At 35.6% G+C, this 15,133-nt stretch overlaps 1 protein-coding gene across 1 annotated transcript in view; it reads right to left on the bottom strand.

Annotated features, from left to right (window-relative positions):
• Nucleotides 1-15,133, bottom strand: part of LOC110446126 (E3 ubiquitin-protein ligase listerin-like) — a gene marked incomplete at its 3' end in the record, with an annotated part of 37,465 nt that overhangs the window by 17,021 nt on the left and 5,311 nt on the right. Inside the window, exons 3-14 of the mRNA XM_021491113.1 lie at nucleotides 13,965-14,171; nucleotides 11,129-11,227; nucleotides 10,163-10,393; nucleotides 9,820-9,872; nucleotides 9,374-9,554; nucleotides 8,922-9,095; nucleotides 6,171-6,361; nucleotides 5,858-5,990; nucleotides 4,986-5,666; nucleotides 4,451-4,676; nucleotides 1,225-1,376; nucleotides 655-736 (exon numbers count right to left, since the gene is read on the bottom strand). Coding sequence (XP_021346788.1) covers nucleotides 655-736; nucleotides 1,225-1,376; nucleotides 4,451-4,676; nucleotides 4,986-5,666; nucleotides 5,858-5,990; nucleotides 6,171-6,361; nucleotides 8,922-9,095; nucleotides 9,374-9,554; nucleotides 9,820-9,872; nucleotides 10,163-10,393; nucleotides 11,129-11,227; nucleotides 13,965-14,171 — 2,410 coding nt within the window. The remainder of the gene's footprint in view (nucleotides 1-654; nucleotides 737-1,224; nucleotides 1,377-4,450; nucleotides 4,677-4,985; nucleotides 5,667-5,857; nucleotides 5,991-6,170; nucleotides 6,362-8,921; nucleotides 9,096-9,373; nucleotides 9,555-9,819; nucleotides 9,873-10,162; nucleotides 10,394-11,128; nucleotides 11,228-13,964; nucleotides 14,172-15,133) is intronic.

The following is a 15,133-nucleotide window of genomic DNA, read 5'->3' as shown; positions in this document are numbered from 1 at the left end:
AACTTTACAGGTAACACTACAAGGTAATACACTGACAAGGCTTTACTACAGATACTGATCCCCTCATAGCAGGCAAACTTTACAGGTAACACTACAAGGCTCTACTACAGATACTCATCCCCTCATAGCAGCCTAACTTTACAGGTAACACTACAAGGTAATACACTGACAAGGCTTTACTACAGATACTGATCCCCTCATAGCAGGCAAACTTTACAGGTAACACTACAAGGCTCTACTACAGATACTGATCCCCTCATAGCAGCCAAACTTTAAATAAAACTACAGCAAAAATATAATAAATGAAAACTGTTTAAATGGCCATCATTTACAGGTCGTGTTATGATTTGGTTTTTCATTAGCCATTTGGTCCCTGTACTAAGTTACTGAGACTGTGATGTTGAGTGTATCACCTGATGCACTAAATTGTTCAAGGTACTGTCATACCTAATACAATTATACTTATATGAATAATCATTAGAATGTGTTGAGAAATGACATCGCCTGAGTGATGACAATGACGTTCCAGTATAAAGGTAAAACATACATCCACATACAACCGTCCAACTTTGGAAATGAAACTCACACCCTGTTTTGAGGATAAAAGTCACACCTGTTTTAAATGAGATATTTATAGAAACAAAAAGTACTTACCTGTGACATCCCAATTGTTGTCAAGGGACACTGAAAACAGAGCCAGAAGGAGGTCTGTGGCAGAAGGCAAGGACAGACAACTCTGTAAAGACACATGTTGACCAGATACAGGTGATAATTAGCAATTAATCAAATTCAACAACTTATTATTTTATTTCAATATATTGTATCAGCAAAACATCAAAGATCTTCATCACTCTTTTAATAGAACATAAGTTGATGGATTTAGTTATTTTAAATGAAGGAATCAAGATCCCATAACAATGTCAACCACTTGTTTAGGTCCCTAAGTACTTATGGAAGTACTATGTTGGTATCAACACTTAATGAAGTAACAACTTATAAAAGTGTGTTGCTTATTTACTATGGTTTGAAAACAAAATAAAGTAACCCTGATATAAATATATCTTTTATTCAAATATAAACTAGCTAAGATTTGAGATATCTGTATTCATGACCTCTTCTTGTTGACAAACTAGACCTCACAAAATATCTCTTATTTACAGTCAGATAAAATTTTATGAAAGATCTGGACAGTTATCAAATCACATGTTATAGTCAGGAATTTACCTTGGAATTGAGGAAAAAGCTATGAGTAGCCTTAGCCACAAACTTGATTGCTATGTCTGCCTTGTGTGTATCACTGCTGTGTTTCAGGGCCACAAGGGACTGGTGGACAGTCTGGAGAATCTCCTGTACAAGGTCACAGCTCAGCATCCAGTCTGTGATAACAAAGGAAGAAAATAATCTGACTGAACAAAGCAACTGTAGAAACACATTGACCTGCTGACAAATACAAGAAAGTCACTAATGCAAATGATGATGTAATCAGTCGGACGTTGATCAGGGTAACTGTGGAGTTTTATCTACCATATCTACATTAACGTTTATCAGGTTAACTGTGGAGTTTTATCTACCGTACCTACATTAACGTTGATCAGGGTAACTGTGGAGTTTTATCTACCATATCTCAATAATGTTGATCAGGGTAACTGTGGAGTTTTATCTACCGTATCTACATTAACATTGATCAGGTTAACTGTGGAGTTTTATATACCATATCTACATTAACGTTGATCAGGGTAACTGTAGAGTTTTATCTACCGTATCTACATTACCGTTGATCAGGTTACCTGTGGAGTTTTATCTACCGTATCTACATTAATGTTGATCAGGGGAACTGTGGAGTTTTATCTACCATATCTACATTAGCGTTTATCAGGTTAACTGTGGAGTTTTATCTACTATATCTACATTAACGTTGATCAGGGTAACAGTGGAGTTTTATCTATCGTATCTACATTAACATTGATCAGGTTAACTGTGGAGTTTTATCTACCGTACCTACATTAACATTGATCAGGGTAACTGTGAGTTTTATCTACCGTATCTACATAAATGTTGATCAGGTTAACTATGGAGTTTTATCTACCGTATCTACATTAACGTTTATCAGGTTAACTGTGGATTTTTATCTACCGTACCTACATTAACGTTGATCAGGGTAGCTGTGGAGTTTTATCTACCATATCTACATTAACGTTTATCAGGTTAACTGTGAGTTTTATCTACCGTACCTACATTAACGTTGATCAGGGTAACTGTGGATTTTTATCTACCATATCTACATTAACGTTTATCAGGTTAACTGTGAGTTTTATCTACCGTACCTACATTAACGTTGATCAGGGTAGCTGTGGAGTTTTATCTACCATATCTACATTAACATTGATCAGGGTAACTGTAGAGTTTTATCTACCGTATCTACATTACCGTTGATCAGGTTACCTGTGGAGTTTTATCTACCGTATCTACATTAACATTGATCAGGTTAACTGTGGAGTTTTATCTACAATATGTGCATTAACGTGGATCAGGGTAACTGTGGAGTTTTATCTACTGTATCTACATTAACGTTGATCAGGGTAACTGTTGAGTTTTATCTACCATATCTACATTAACATTGATCAGGGTAAGGGTAACTGTGGAGTTTTATCTACCATATATACATTAACGTTTATCAGGTTAACTGTGGATTTTTATCTACCGTACCTACATTAACGTTGATCAGGGTAGCTGTGGAGTTTTATCTACCATATCTACATCAACGTTGATCAGGGTAACTGTGGAGTTTTCTCTACCGTATCTACATTAACGTTGATCAGGTTAACTGTGGAGTTTTATCTTCCGTATCTACATTAACGTTGATCAGGGTAACTGTTGAGTTTTATCTACCATATCTACATTAACATTGATCAGGGTAACTGTAGAGTTTTATCTACCGTATCTACATTAACGTTTATCAGGTTAACTGTGAGTTTTATCTACCGTACCTACATTAACGATGATCAGGGTAACTGTGGAGTTTTATCTACATAAATGTTGATCAGGATAACTGTGGAGTTTTATCAGGGTAACTGTGGAGTTTTATCTACCATATCTACATTAACATTGATCAGGGTAACTGTGGAGTTTTATCTACATAAATGTTGATCAGGATAACTGTGGAGTTTTATCAGGGTAACTGTGGAGTTTTATCTACCATATATACATTAACGTTTATCAGGTTAACTGTGGAGTTTTATCTACCATATCTACATTAACGTTTATCAGGTTAACTGTGAGTTTTATCTACCGTACCTACATTAACGTTGATCAGGGTAGCTGTGGAGTTTTATCTACCATATCTACATTATTGTTGAGCAGGGTAACTGTGGAGTTTTATCTACCGTATCTACATTAATGTTGATCAGGGGAACTGTGGAGTTTTATCTACCATATCTACATTAGCGTTTATCAGGTTAACTGTGGAGTTTTATCTACCGTATCTACATTAATGTTGATCAGGGGAACTGTGGAGTTTTATCTACCATATCTACATTAACGGTGATCAGGGTAACTGTGGAGTTTTATCTACCATATATACATTAACGTTTATCAGGTTAACTGTGGATTTTTATCTACCGTACCTACATTAACGTTGATCAGGGTAGCTGTGGAGTTTTATCTACCATATCTACATCAACGTTGATCAGGGTAACTGTGGAGTTTTCTCTACCGTATCTACATTAACGTTGATCAGGTTAACTGTGGAGTTTTATCTTCCGTATCTACATTAATGTTGATCAGGGTAACTGGGGAGTTTTATCTCCCATATCTACATTAACGTTGATCAGGGTAACTGTAGAGTTTTATGTACCTTATCTACATTACTGTTTATCAGGGTAACTGTGGAGTTTTATCTACCGGACCTACATTAACGTTGATCAGGGTAACTGTGGAGTTATATCTACCATATCTACATTAACGTTGATCAGTGTAACTGTGGAGTTTTATCTACCGTATCTGCATTAACGTTTATCAGGTTAACTGTGGAGTTTTATCTACTATATCTACATTAACGTTGATCAGGGTAACAGTGGAGTTTTATCTATCGTATCTACATTAACATTGATCAGGTTAACTGTGGAGTTTTATCTACCATACATTTACTGCCAAACAGTGTGATATTTACTGGTGACCTTATGACTTTTATCACTACAACTAGTGATTTCTAATGGCTTTATTAATGAATTAATACCTAGTGAATATTTCTATGTTATTAATGTACATGATGTTCCTATTAATTATTTCTGCAGTATATAGTGACCTCTACAAGTGTATATGGTGACCTTTGCCACTAGACTTCTGACATTTAATAGTACACCTTATGATCTTTATCAATGTATCCGATACTTCTGTTGAAAATGATTACCTTTATAACTGATAACCTTTAGAGATTTACCTGAATACTTACTGGTCTGGCCCCCAAGTACTAGGGATATCACATTCCAGCCTTTCTGTATCTCACAGTCATCAGCCATCTCCAGGGTCATGCTCCGCTCACACACCTCTGTTGTTATCATGATAACTTTGCTGTGGAAGGTTGGGCCCTTGAGCCAGGCACTGACACTGGGTAACTGGGCTTGTAGGGGCAACGTCTTCTCTAGGAGATGGTGGAATGCGCCAAAACTTAGCTCCATCTGTAACACACAATTACAGATGAAAAAGAGCAGGTCTAGTCCATCAATCATGATAACATTTAATATCTTAATAAAGGACCACCCCAAGATCAAAAACAGTTTTTGTCAGTACTGGTACTTATACTTAATGAAAGCTTTCATAACAGATTCAACACCAAATATAATATTTTCATAAACATTTTTGTAAGGATTTTCTAGCAAAAACATTATGAATTTAATAACAAAAATAAGAAAATATTTTAAGTAAGCTAAAATAGAAAAGTTTTAGCCTACCTTTATAAGATATGTTTACATATATTGTATACTGACCTGGCAGAGTTGTTGTAACAGCTTAGATATTGAGTCTGACTCCAGAAGAGGCATAAATGTACATATCACAGATAATAGTTGACGGGGGTCAGCCCCTTCAGTTGACATCACTTCCTGAAGCCAAGGTATACAAACACTGAACACGAAATAGGAGGAGTGTGATTGCTGGTCGGCCACACAACCCTCACACTGTTCAATCACTTTCTGTATTGTGTTTTGTGAGGCATTTAACTCAACCAGTGATGCAAACAGATGTAAACAGCGGACACTGTGGGTCTCCCGCGCCATTTGGAAAGCCTTTAGAGTTATCCTCTGTACAAGGTTAGCAGCCCCTGTTGACAGTGAAGTCCTTTCCCCTTCAGTCTCTATGGAGTCGGGTTCTGTACCCAGAGAAAACCTGACTTTTTCTGTTTTGTTTTTGATGCCTGTTTTAGGATACACAAGACAAGTGACTAGATGTATACATCGCTCCACAAACCTACTGTCCTCTAGGTCTGACTCTACACCTACCCCTGCTAACCTCTCCAGCACACTGTCCCCTAGCTCAGTCCAAAACTTCTCTGTAATGCCACCTGCTGACAACTCCAGGCTAGAGAAGGCAGTGCCTATCAGGCTATACAGCGGTGATCTATGAAGGGTTGACTTGCTGTCTAGTAGAGATGCCTGAACTACTGGTAATACCTGTTGTTTAGGAAAATGTTGGAATACATTAAGTAGAAAAAACATATAGCAAACATCTATAAAATATGGACAGTCAATAATTTTACAACAACATAAAGCTAACACCTAGAAAATAATTTTATAACAGAACAACATGTGATTGTCACTAAGAAACAATAGACCTACAATGTTTGTACCACAAAACAACTGACCTGCTCTATGATAATAGATCTTGAGACTTGTTTATTGTCCAAGGTGATGGTGACGTACTGACAACATTCCACGTAAGCCTTCACCAGGGCAGCACACTCACTGGGACTACTCTGGATACCGTTCTTATCGAGGCTGTAAACAGAATGTCACTGATAACCAGTCGTATACTCCATACTATAATTACCTGTACACAAAATGACAGAATTTTGATCAAAAGATTTGATGTTGTGAATTTATCAGAACATACAAACTTCTAATTAACCTAAATGCTGTGATATATCTTACTCGGATGTAATTTGAGAGATGCCTTACCCTGATGTCATATAAGAGAAGAACTGCGTATAAAATCTCCCATCTGCACCTAGGAGGTCTGATGGCACTTTGCTCAGGAATGGTAGTAGGTTTGGACCAATCAGTGTCATGTTTCCATAGAAACCATTTTCAAGGGCTGAACGCAATTTGGGCCAAAATGCTTTTTCCACGCTTACAGATTTCCAACATTCCTGAAATGTGGAAAAGTCAGTTTGAAGCCAGGATCTACAATATTTCTAAACAGCTAACAAAGTTCAGAATAAATTAAAAGGCAGGGTGGATAAGTGTTTCAGACAGATCAAATCTATAGAATCGCTTTCATACATAATTCCATAACTTCTCTCAAAACATGTTTCTTCTTATGTCACAAACTAAAAGTACTTTGGATCTTTGTCCTATCTATAACTGGGTACAATCAAACTAAAAGTACTTTGGATCTTTGTCCTATCTATAACTGGGTACAATCAAACTAAAAGTACTTTGGATCTTTGTCCTATCTATAACTGGGTACAATCAAACTAAAAGTACTTTGGATCTTTGTCCTATCTATAACTGGGTACAATCAAACTAAAAGTACTTTGGATCTTTGTCCTATCTATAACTGGGTACAATCAAACTAAAAGTACTTTGGATCTTTGTCCTATCTATAACTGGGTACAATCAAACTAAAAGTACTTTGGATCTTTGTCCTATCTATAACTGGGTACAATCAAACTAAAAGTACTTTGGATCTTTGTCCTATCTATAACTGGGTACAATCAAACTAAAAGTACTTTGGATCTTTGTCCTATCTATAACTGGGTACAATCAAACTAAAAGTACTTTGGATCTTTGTCCTATCTATAACTGGGTACAATCAAACTAAAAGTACTTTGGATCTTTGTCCTATCTATAACTGGGTACAATCAAACTAAAAGTACTTTGGATCTTTGTCCTATCTATAACTGGGTACAATCAAACTAAAAGTACTTTGGATCTTTGTCCTATCTATAACTGGGTACAATCAAACTAAAAGTACTTTGGATCTTTGTCCTATCTATAACTGGGTACAATCAAACTAAAAGTACTTTGGATCTTTGTCCTATCTATAACTGGGTACAATCAAACTAAAAGTACTTTGGATCTTTGTCCTATCTATAACTGGGTACAATCAAACTAAAAGTACTTTGGATCTTTGTCCTATCTATAACTGGGTACAATCAAACTAAAAGTACTTTGGATCTTTGTCCTATCTATAACTGGGTACAATCAAACTAAAAGTACTTTGGATCTTTGTCCTATCTATAACTGGGTACAATCAAACTAAAAGTACTTTGGATCTTTGTCCTATCTATAACTGGGTACAATCAAACTAAAAGTACTTTGGATCTTTGTCCTATCTATAACTGGGTACAATCAAACTAAAAGTACTTTGGATCTTTGTCCTATCTATAACTGGGTACAATCAAACTAAAAGTACTTTGGATCTTTGTCCTATCTATAACTGGGTACAATCAAACTAAAAGTACTTTGGATCTTTGTCCTATCTATAACTGGGTACAATCAAACTAAAAGTACTTTGGATCTTTGTCCTATCTATAACTGGGTACAATCAAACTAAAAGTACTTTGGATCTTTGTCCTATCTATAACTGGGTACAATCAAACTAAAAGTACTTTGGATCTTTGTCCTATCTATAACTGGGTACAATCAAACTAAAAGTACTTTGGATCTTTGTCCTATCTATAACTGGGTACAATCAAACTAAAAGTACTTTGGATCTTTGTCCTATCTATAACTGGGTACAATCAAACTAAAAGTACTTTGGATCTTTGTCCTATCTATAACTGGGTACAATCAAACTAAAAGTACTTTGGATCTTTGTCCTATCTATAACTGGGTACAATCAAACTAAAAGTACTTTGGATCTTTGTCCTATCTATAACTGGGTACAATCAAACTAAAAGTACTTTGGATCTTTGTCCTATCTATAACTGGGTACAATCAAACTAAAAGTACTTTGGATCTTTGTCCTATCTATAACTGGGTACAATCAAACTAAAAGTACTTTGGATCTTTGTCCTATCTATAACTGGGTACAATCAAACTAAAAGTACTTTGGATCTTTGTCCTATCTATAACTGGGTACAATCAAACTAAAAGTACTTTGGATCTTTGTCCTATCTATAACTGGGTACAATCAAACTAAAAGTACTTTGGATCTTTGTCCTATCTATAACTGGGTACAATCAAACTAAAAGTACTTTGGATCTTTGTCCTATCTATAACTGGGTACAATCAAACTAAAAGTACTTTGGATCTTTGTCCTATCTATAACTGGGTACAATCAAACTAAAAGTACTTTTGATCTTTGTCCTATCTATAACTGAGTACAATCAAACTAAAAGTACTTTGGATCTTTGTCCTATCTATAACTGAGTACAATCAAACTTTCATAAAGCAAACTTCAAAGATATGAATTTCTTGATGGGTCAAACTTATGGCAAAGTCCTGATTTTGTTCCTTGTATAACACAACTTGTGTTCTGTAACTTAATAGGATCTGAAAGATGTTTGAAGTTCAACACTTGTGAGTCAAGAGTCTCAATGTATCAAATTTTTCTGCCATTGGCCCCAAAAAGTTTGAAACATTAAAGATTGACTGTATTACAAAATGAGGTGTTAACAGCAAACTATAGTGGCATTAATAAAATATTTTGACCAAAACATATTTATACAAAAAGTAACTAACTACAAATTGTTTGTTACTGACTGGCACATAATTGATGAGAGACAATGTAGCGTCCCACACAGCGGGACAAATCACTGGGTCTTTTTCGTCCAGGTTGTGTAGAACCAGTGGTGTCATCTTGCTACTGTAAAGGGCAGACAACTCTGGCTGTACTTGGCAGATACTTGCAAGGAATGAATACAAAGCTGCTTTTATCTGAAAAACAAAACATCTATTTCTAAATGGATTTTTAATTGTAAAATACTTGTGACTATGTTTATATTATGGTCTCAACAAAAATGGACCGAAACCACCAACTATTCACTTGCAGAAGAATTTGAAGCATATGATATTTAAACAATAATTAATATCAATATCACAACCTCTATCTCTTAGTAATTTCGCAATAATGAACACTTTCTACATAAGAATTAAGCTTTCAACTACTGTAATATATGGACCACACGCTGATATTTATAAACATAAAGCCTTACACTTGTAGTAGGGGACTTTCCATACTTCCAAAACTTGGAATCCTTCAGAAGAGTTTCCAGACTCTCTTGTAATGACTCTATATGGTTGACTGGAAGAGAGGTTAATAATTTTCGTAACCCATAGAGCGATGATGTCATCACTCTAAGGTATTTGTTTTCCATGTCATCACGATCAGTGGTCCTTAAAGGAAAACAAAACATACAAGAAACATTAATGTACAAGTATTATGCAAACATGACAGTAAGCATAAACACATTTACTGTGGAAAATAGCTATAACAAGATGGAATCACATTTTATCTTCCATGAAATCTGACTGACTGTCTTTTTAATCAATCAAAATCAATATTATTTTCCTCTAATTTATGTACGAGTTGACAAATATTGATCAGAAATGTTTTTATCTACAATTTGTATGTCTCCACATTAGATAACGAGCAACTTACTTGGGGTCACTTAGGGTGTTGGCTGTCTGATTAAGGAGTTGGTCAGTCAAAAACTACAAGAGGAAAGGTTATATAAAATATATAAACTTGTGTAGATCTGAACATGCTGTGTGTTGACCATTTTTTTGCAATCTTGAATTTTAACAAACCTTCTCCTTCCTTCTAGTTTGACATAGCTTCTACCTGGTGCGTATTACAGGTATCATTTGTATGGAGAAGAATGCACTTGGTGAAACAATCATTACTTGTGATCAGTAGTACAAAATTATAAACTTATACAATGACGCCATGTTAATCTGGTATTTAATAAACAAACCACAGCTTCAGGAGGGTCATAGAATACCTGTATAATCTCTATACGGCAGTAGACGAGGACGTCGGTCTGTTTGGCTGGAGGGAAGGCAGACTGAAAAGCCTGAGTAGCAGCAGCAGAAACAGTGGGGTAAGTATCACACTGACACAGGAGCCATGCACCCATCAGGCTACGCAAGTATGGTGCCAGATGTTTCCCTGCTTTACCTGCCAGAGCAGTCATTGCATGTTGAGTTGTCTCCCTTACTCTGTGGTCTACATCCTGATAAAGATTAAATATTGCAATCTGACTTTTTGAATCTCTAGAAAAAGGCTTAAATATAATTTTAAAAATATAGATTAATGATAAATGAGTATTTTATACAGTGTTTTTCTATAATTATACGGTGAAATGTTTCTCAAATAAACTTCTAAATCATCTGACACCATATGACAATGGTGATATCGCACTGCATTTATTATTTGTAACCAAACTATTATCAACAGCTGATTTTGACTTTTGTAGTCAAGGTTTCCACAACTTTCACTCATAAAAATGACTTGTGCAAATGGAACATGCATCAAACTCATCACTCAAATTAAGTAGAAAAATAGTCCTATTTTCCAGTTGGCAACAAAACTCATGGGACAGGGTTTAGTGCCAAATTAAACAAATGCAATCAACTACATTTTTAGTTTAGTACATGCTTACCAGAGCTTCCCTGTCATATAATGTGTGACACACACACAAGTCATTCCCCACCACTTACCAGAACTGCCCTGACACACAATGTGTGACACACACACAAGTCATCCCCCACCCCTTACCAGAGCTGCCCTGTTATACATCCTCGGCTAAAATGGGAGAACAGCTTTTAAGTCTTCCAAATCCTCTGCCCTGTTATACAATGTGTGACACACACACACACACACAAAAGTCAGGCATCCCCAACCTCTTACCAGAGGTGCCCTGCTATATAATGTGACACACACACACAAGTCAACCCCCACCCCTTACCAGAGCTGCCCTGTTATACATCCTCGGCCAAAATGGGAGAACAGCTTTTAAGTCTTCCAAATCCTTTTCCTGACAAAGACTGCTGAATTCTTGAAGTGCCTGTAACAAAAAAAATATTAGAAAAATAATGCTAGTCACTTATAAAATGATGTCCCCAGAACACATCACCAAACCTTCTCTTTTCCTATTCAATCAAAATTCAGAAAACTAATTAAGTTTATAAATAGTTATAGCAGAAAAAGGATTTCAAAGATACACTTAAACAAATGAATCGTAAACTAGATGTTGTGAGGGCTTTCAACAGAATGCTTCAGGACTAGATCTGGACTTTTTTTTAAAAGTTTAACACTATATAAATATTAATAATCAACATTACACCAGCCAAATATTCATAATCAATATAACACAATATAGATATCTTTAACCAATATAACAGTATATAGGTAAACAAGAGGCCTAGAGGGCCTGTATCGCTCACCTAGCTGTTTCTTTTGTTACATGAAACTGACATATAGGTAACTGCAGACCAAATTTGGTAACTAGAACACAAGACATTTTAACATCTCTTAAATGCTTCTCAAGATATTGTTGTTTGAAATTTGAAATTGTAATTTTAAAGCTTTTAACTGCTGGTCTACATAACATACTCAAGTATCATGACTCTAGTCCAAATGGTTCTTAGGATATTGTTGTTTGAAGTTTTTAATATATTTGACCCCTGTGACCTTGAAAGAAGGTCAGGGACATTTTAATGAATACACTTTATAGCACTCCATCCCTGGTACCTACTGGCCAAATATCATGATCCTGGGCCTTATGGAACATAAGAAGATTGATAAAGCTTTTAACCCATGTTGACATTTGACCCTGACTAGCACTGTAAGTTGACCTTTGACCTCATTACTGTAATTAAGAAAAAGATTTGCACTGCTGTCTTCATAACATACCCAAGTATCATGACTCTAGTCCAAATGGTTCTTAGGATATTGTTTTTTGAATTTTGAACATATTTGACCCCTGTGACCTTGAAAGTAGGTCAAGGTCATTTTAATGAGAAAACTTTATAGCACTCCATCCCAGGTACCTACTGGCCAAATAGCATGACCATAGGTCCTTCAGTTCTTCAGAAGAAGTCATTTAAAAGAAAAAGTTGACAGACAGACGCTGGACCCCTTTGGGCCAGGTGAGCTAAAATTGTAAACTTTATTTATTTTACGACAATTATGAAACAAGTTATTTCAAGTTATATAAATCACTCTTGTTGGCCCAGATGTTAGCGCACCAGGGTCTTAATGGTGAAAGGCAAGTGCGCTATTCACTGTGCCAACCAACAACCCAATATAGTCAAAATATATCAATAGCAAATAAATTGTTTATGAAATATATCAGATTTTATTATAGAGATTAATCGAATGTAAATAATCATAGATTGATTGCACCAGAAACTGTATAAAACAAATGTTTCGTAGACGGTAGTAAAGGTACATTGTAAAATCTGTCACATATTTGTTTGAAATCAGCGCATTCAATCATTAAGTGTTTGGCTGTAAATGGTTGATCATATGCATGACAATAAGGTTGGTCTTCCTTGTGTAAAATGTAACTATGTGTGATGTAGGTATGGTCTATACGCAGTCGCGAGAGGACAACCTCCTATCTAAGGTCTGCTCTACCTATTGCACATGAACCTTCATTAGGTTGAACTGAAAATAACTTATTGTTTGTTTCTTCAGACCATTTGTTTTGCTAATTCGTTTTGTTTTAATAAATTCGCTATTGAATTTTTTAAATCAGAATAAGGCATTTTAATATCTTTCGTATTGTGGTTAATTAAGTGCTGCCTTAGCAGATCTATCTACTTTTTCATTTCCATTAATTCTGACATGGCTGGGAATCCAAATCAAGATTAGTTGTCAGAAAACCAAAATTCTATTAATACAAAGGGCAATATTTTGTACAAGATTGTTGTTGAAGTTTCGGTTTTTAATTCTTTGTAATAGTGACCAAGACTGAAAGAGTCGGAGCAGATAATAGCTTTTTTGTTTTATTCTGTTCTATTTCATCCAAAGCTAGACCAAGTGCAGTTGCTTCAGCTGTGAAAATAGACGCATTATTGGGTAAACGACAGTAAGAAGACATGTTGCCGACAACGCATGCTACAGCAACTTTCTCATTAACCTTAGAACAGTCGGTGAATACTGGTACATTTTGTAATATCATTATGGTGTGTAAAGGAAATCTTGAGATGTACACTTGAAAAAGAGCTCTGAACTGGGAGAGTGCGAGATTTTTCATAATTGTGTAATTCTAAATTTATTTGGGGTAGGTGAATTGTCCATGGTGGAATATCAGGTATTGTAGCAATGCTGATTGATTGTGGGTCTAAATTTGAAAATTCAAACACTATACAGAGATAGATATTTATAACCAATATAACACTCTAGAGATATTTATATCCAATATAACAGTATGCAGATATCTAAAACCAACATAACAATATACAGACATTTAAAACTAACACCAACGATCGTGAAGTGTTGTTGTTGTTTTTCTGCAAAATTAATGCATCGTTTATTTTTAACTACTTTCATATTACCTGGTACTCTTAAGATAAAAAGTGTCATCTGAGGATTCTGCTTTAGTAAATATATTGTAAATGCAATAAAACATTTTCAGTTTCTATATGAAGTAAAATATTTTGTTTTCTACTGTTTCCACTTCTTCAAAAGTTGAACCTGGGACACAGTATTGAAAACTGATAAGTTTTAATTTATTGAATTACTTCTGGCAATGAACATACTTAACTATATTTTCTGGAACAAAATGTATAAAGTACCTTGACTTTGGTGGTGCTGTCCTTCTTGGTGAGTTTGCGAAGGACAAGTCTGAAGTCAGCATCTAGACTGCTGTCAACATCCTCCAGGGCCTGACTGGCAGGGACATAGCCTGGGGAACCAGACATTGTGTCAAATCCAACAAATGTAGACCTCCCTGTGACAGGTGCCTGTGACAGCAGCTGGGCAGCTTGACTGCTACTGGAAGGCTGCATTGATGATACATATATTTATATATCTTTACCTGGACTTATGGTTAATCCACCAAATGACCATTTATTTGTGTGTAAAAGGAAGATAGCTATTCTCATGAAGTGTTCATGTACCTGCTACAGACCTTTTTTTTATATGAAAGTCCTTCAGGAATTAATTGCTTCAAATTAAATTAACCAATTAAATACTGTCCTGGTAGTTTTCAATACATTGAAAACAAGAGGCCAATGGTCAAATAGCTGGTGAGCAAACATTATCTGTAGGCCAAGTATACCAATGATTATTAATTCCTGTAGGAATTCTATCTAAATCAGAGATTTATATCTCTGATTTAGATAGAGTTCCTACAGGAATTAACCACTGATAATTTCCAAAAGGGAGAAATAAAGTACAATATTTGTGTATGTTGGTGTTATCAGGAAATTGTAATCACTGCAAAATTCTTGATATCTTATGTTTGGTATGATCATCAAAAACGACGGCACCAACAAATCAAAAGAAAAAGAACTTCCTCGAATGAAAGGGACGAACATATGGGGCGCGTCTAATTACCCAATACTACCCAATACCACCCAATACTACCCAAAACCACCCAATACTACCCAATACTACCCAATACGATCCAGTTATGAACCAAATACTTCTTTATTACTGTGAAATATCTCCTTTGTAGTAGACGTTATTTACTTCCATCTGCCATATTTTATCGGGAAATATGCGATTTGGTGCCGAAAACCTCACCGAATTGCCGTGACTATGAATCAATACTACCCCATACCACGGAATTAGATTAGATCTAAGTCCGTGCCCATACCACCCAATACTACCCAATACCACCCAATACTACCCAAAACCACCCAATACTACCCAATACTACCCAATACGATCCAGTTATGAACCAAATACTTCTTTATTACTGTGAAATGTCACAGTTATTTACTTCTATATGTCACATTAA

Source organism: Mizuhopecten yessoensis, unplaced genomic scaffold (assembly GCF_002113885.1).
Source record: "Mizuhopecten yessoensis strain PY_sf001 unplaced genomic scaffold, ASM211388v2 scaffold2583, whole genome shotgun sequence".
Taxonomy (NCBI): Eukaryota; Metazoa; Mollusca; class Bivalvia; order Pectinida; family Pectinidae; genus Mizuhopecten; species Mizuhopecten yessoensis.
The sequence above is the reverse complement of the archived record's forward strand: the minus strand, read 5'-3'. Positions and strand labels throughout refer to the sequence as shown.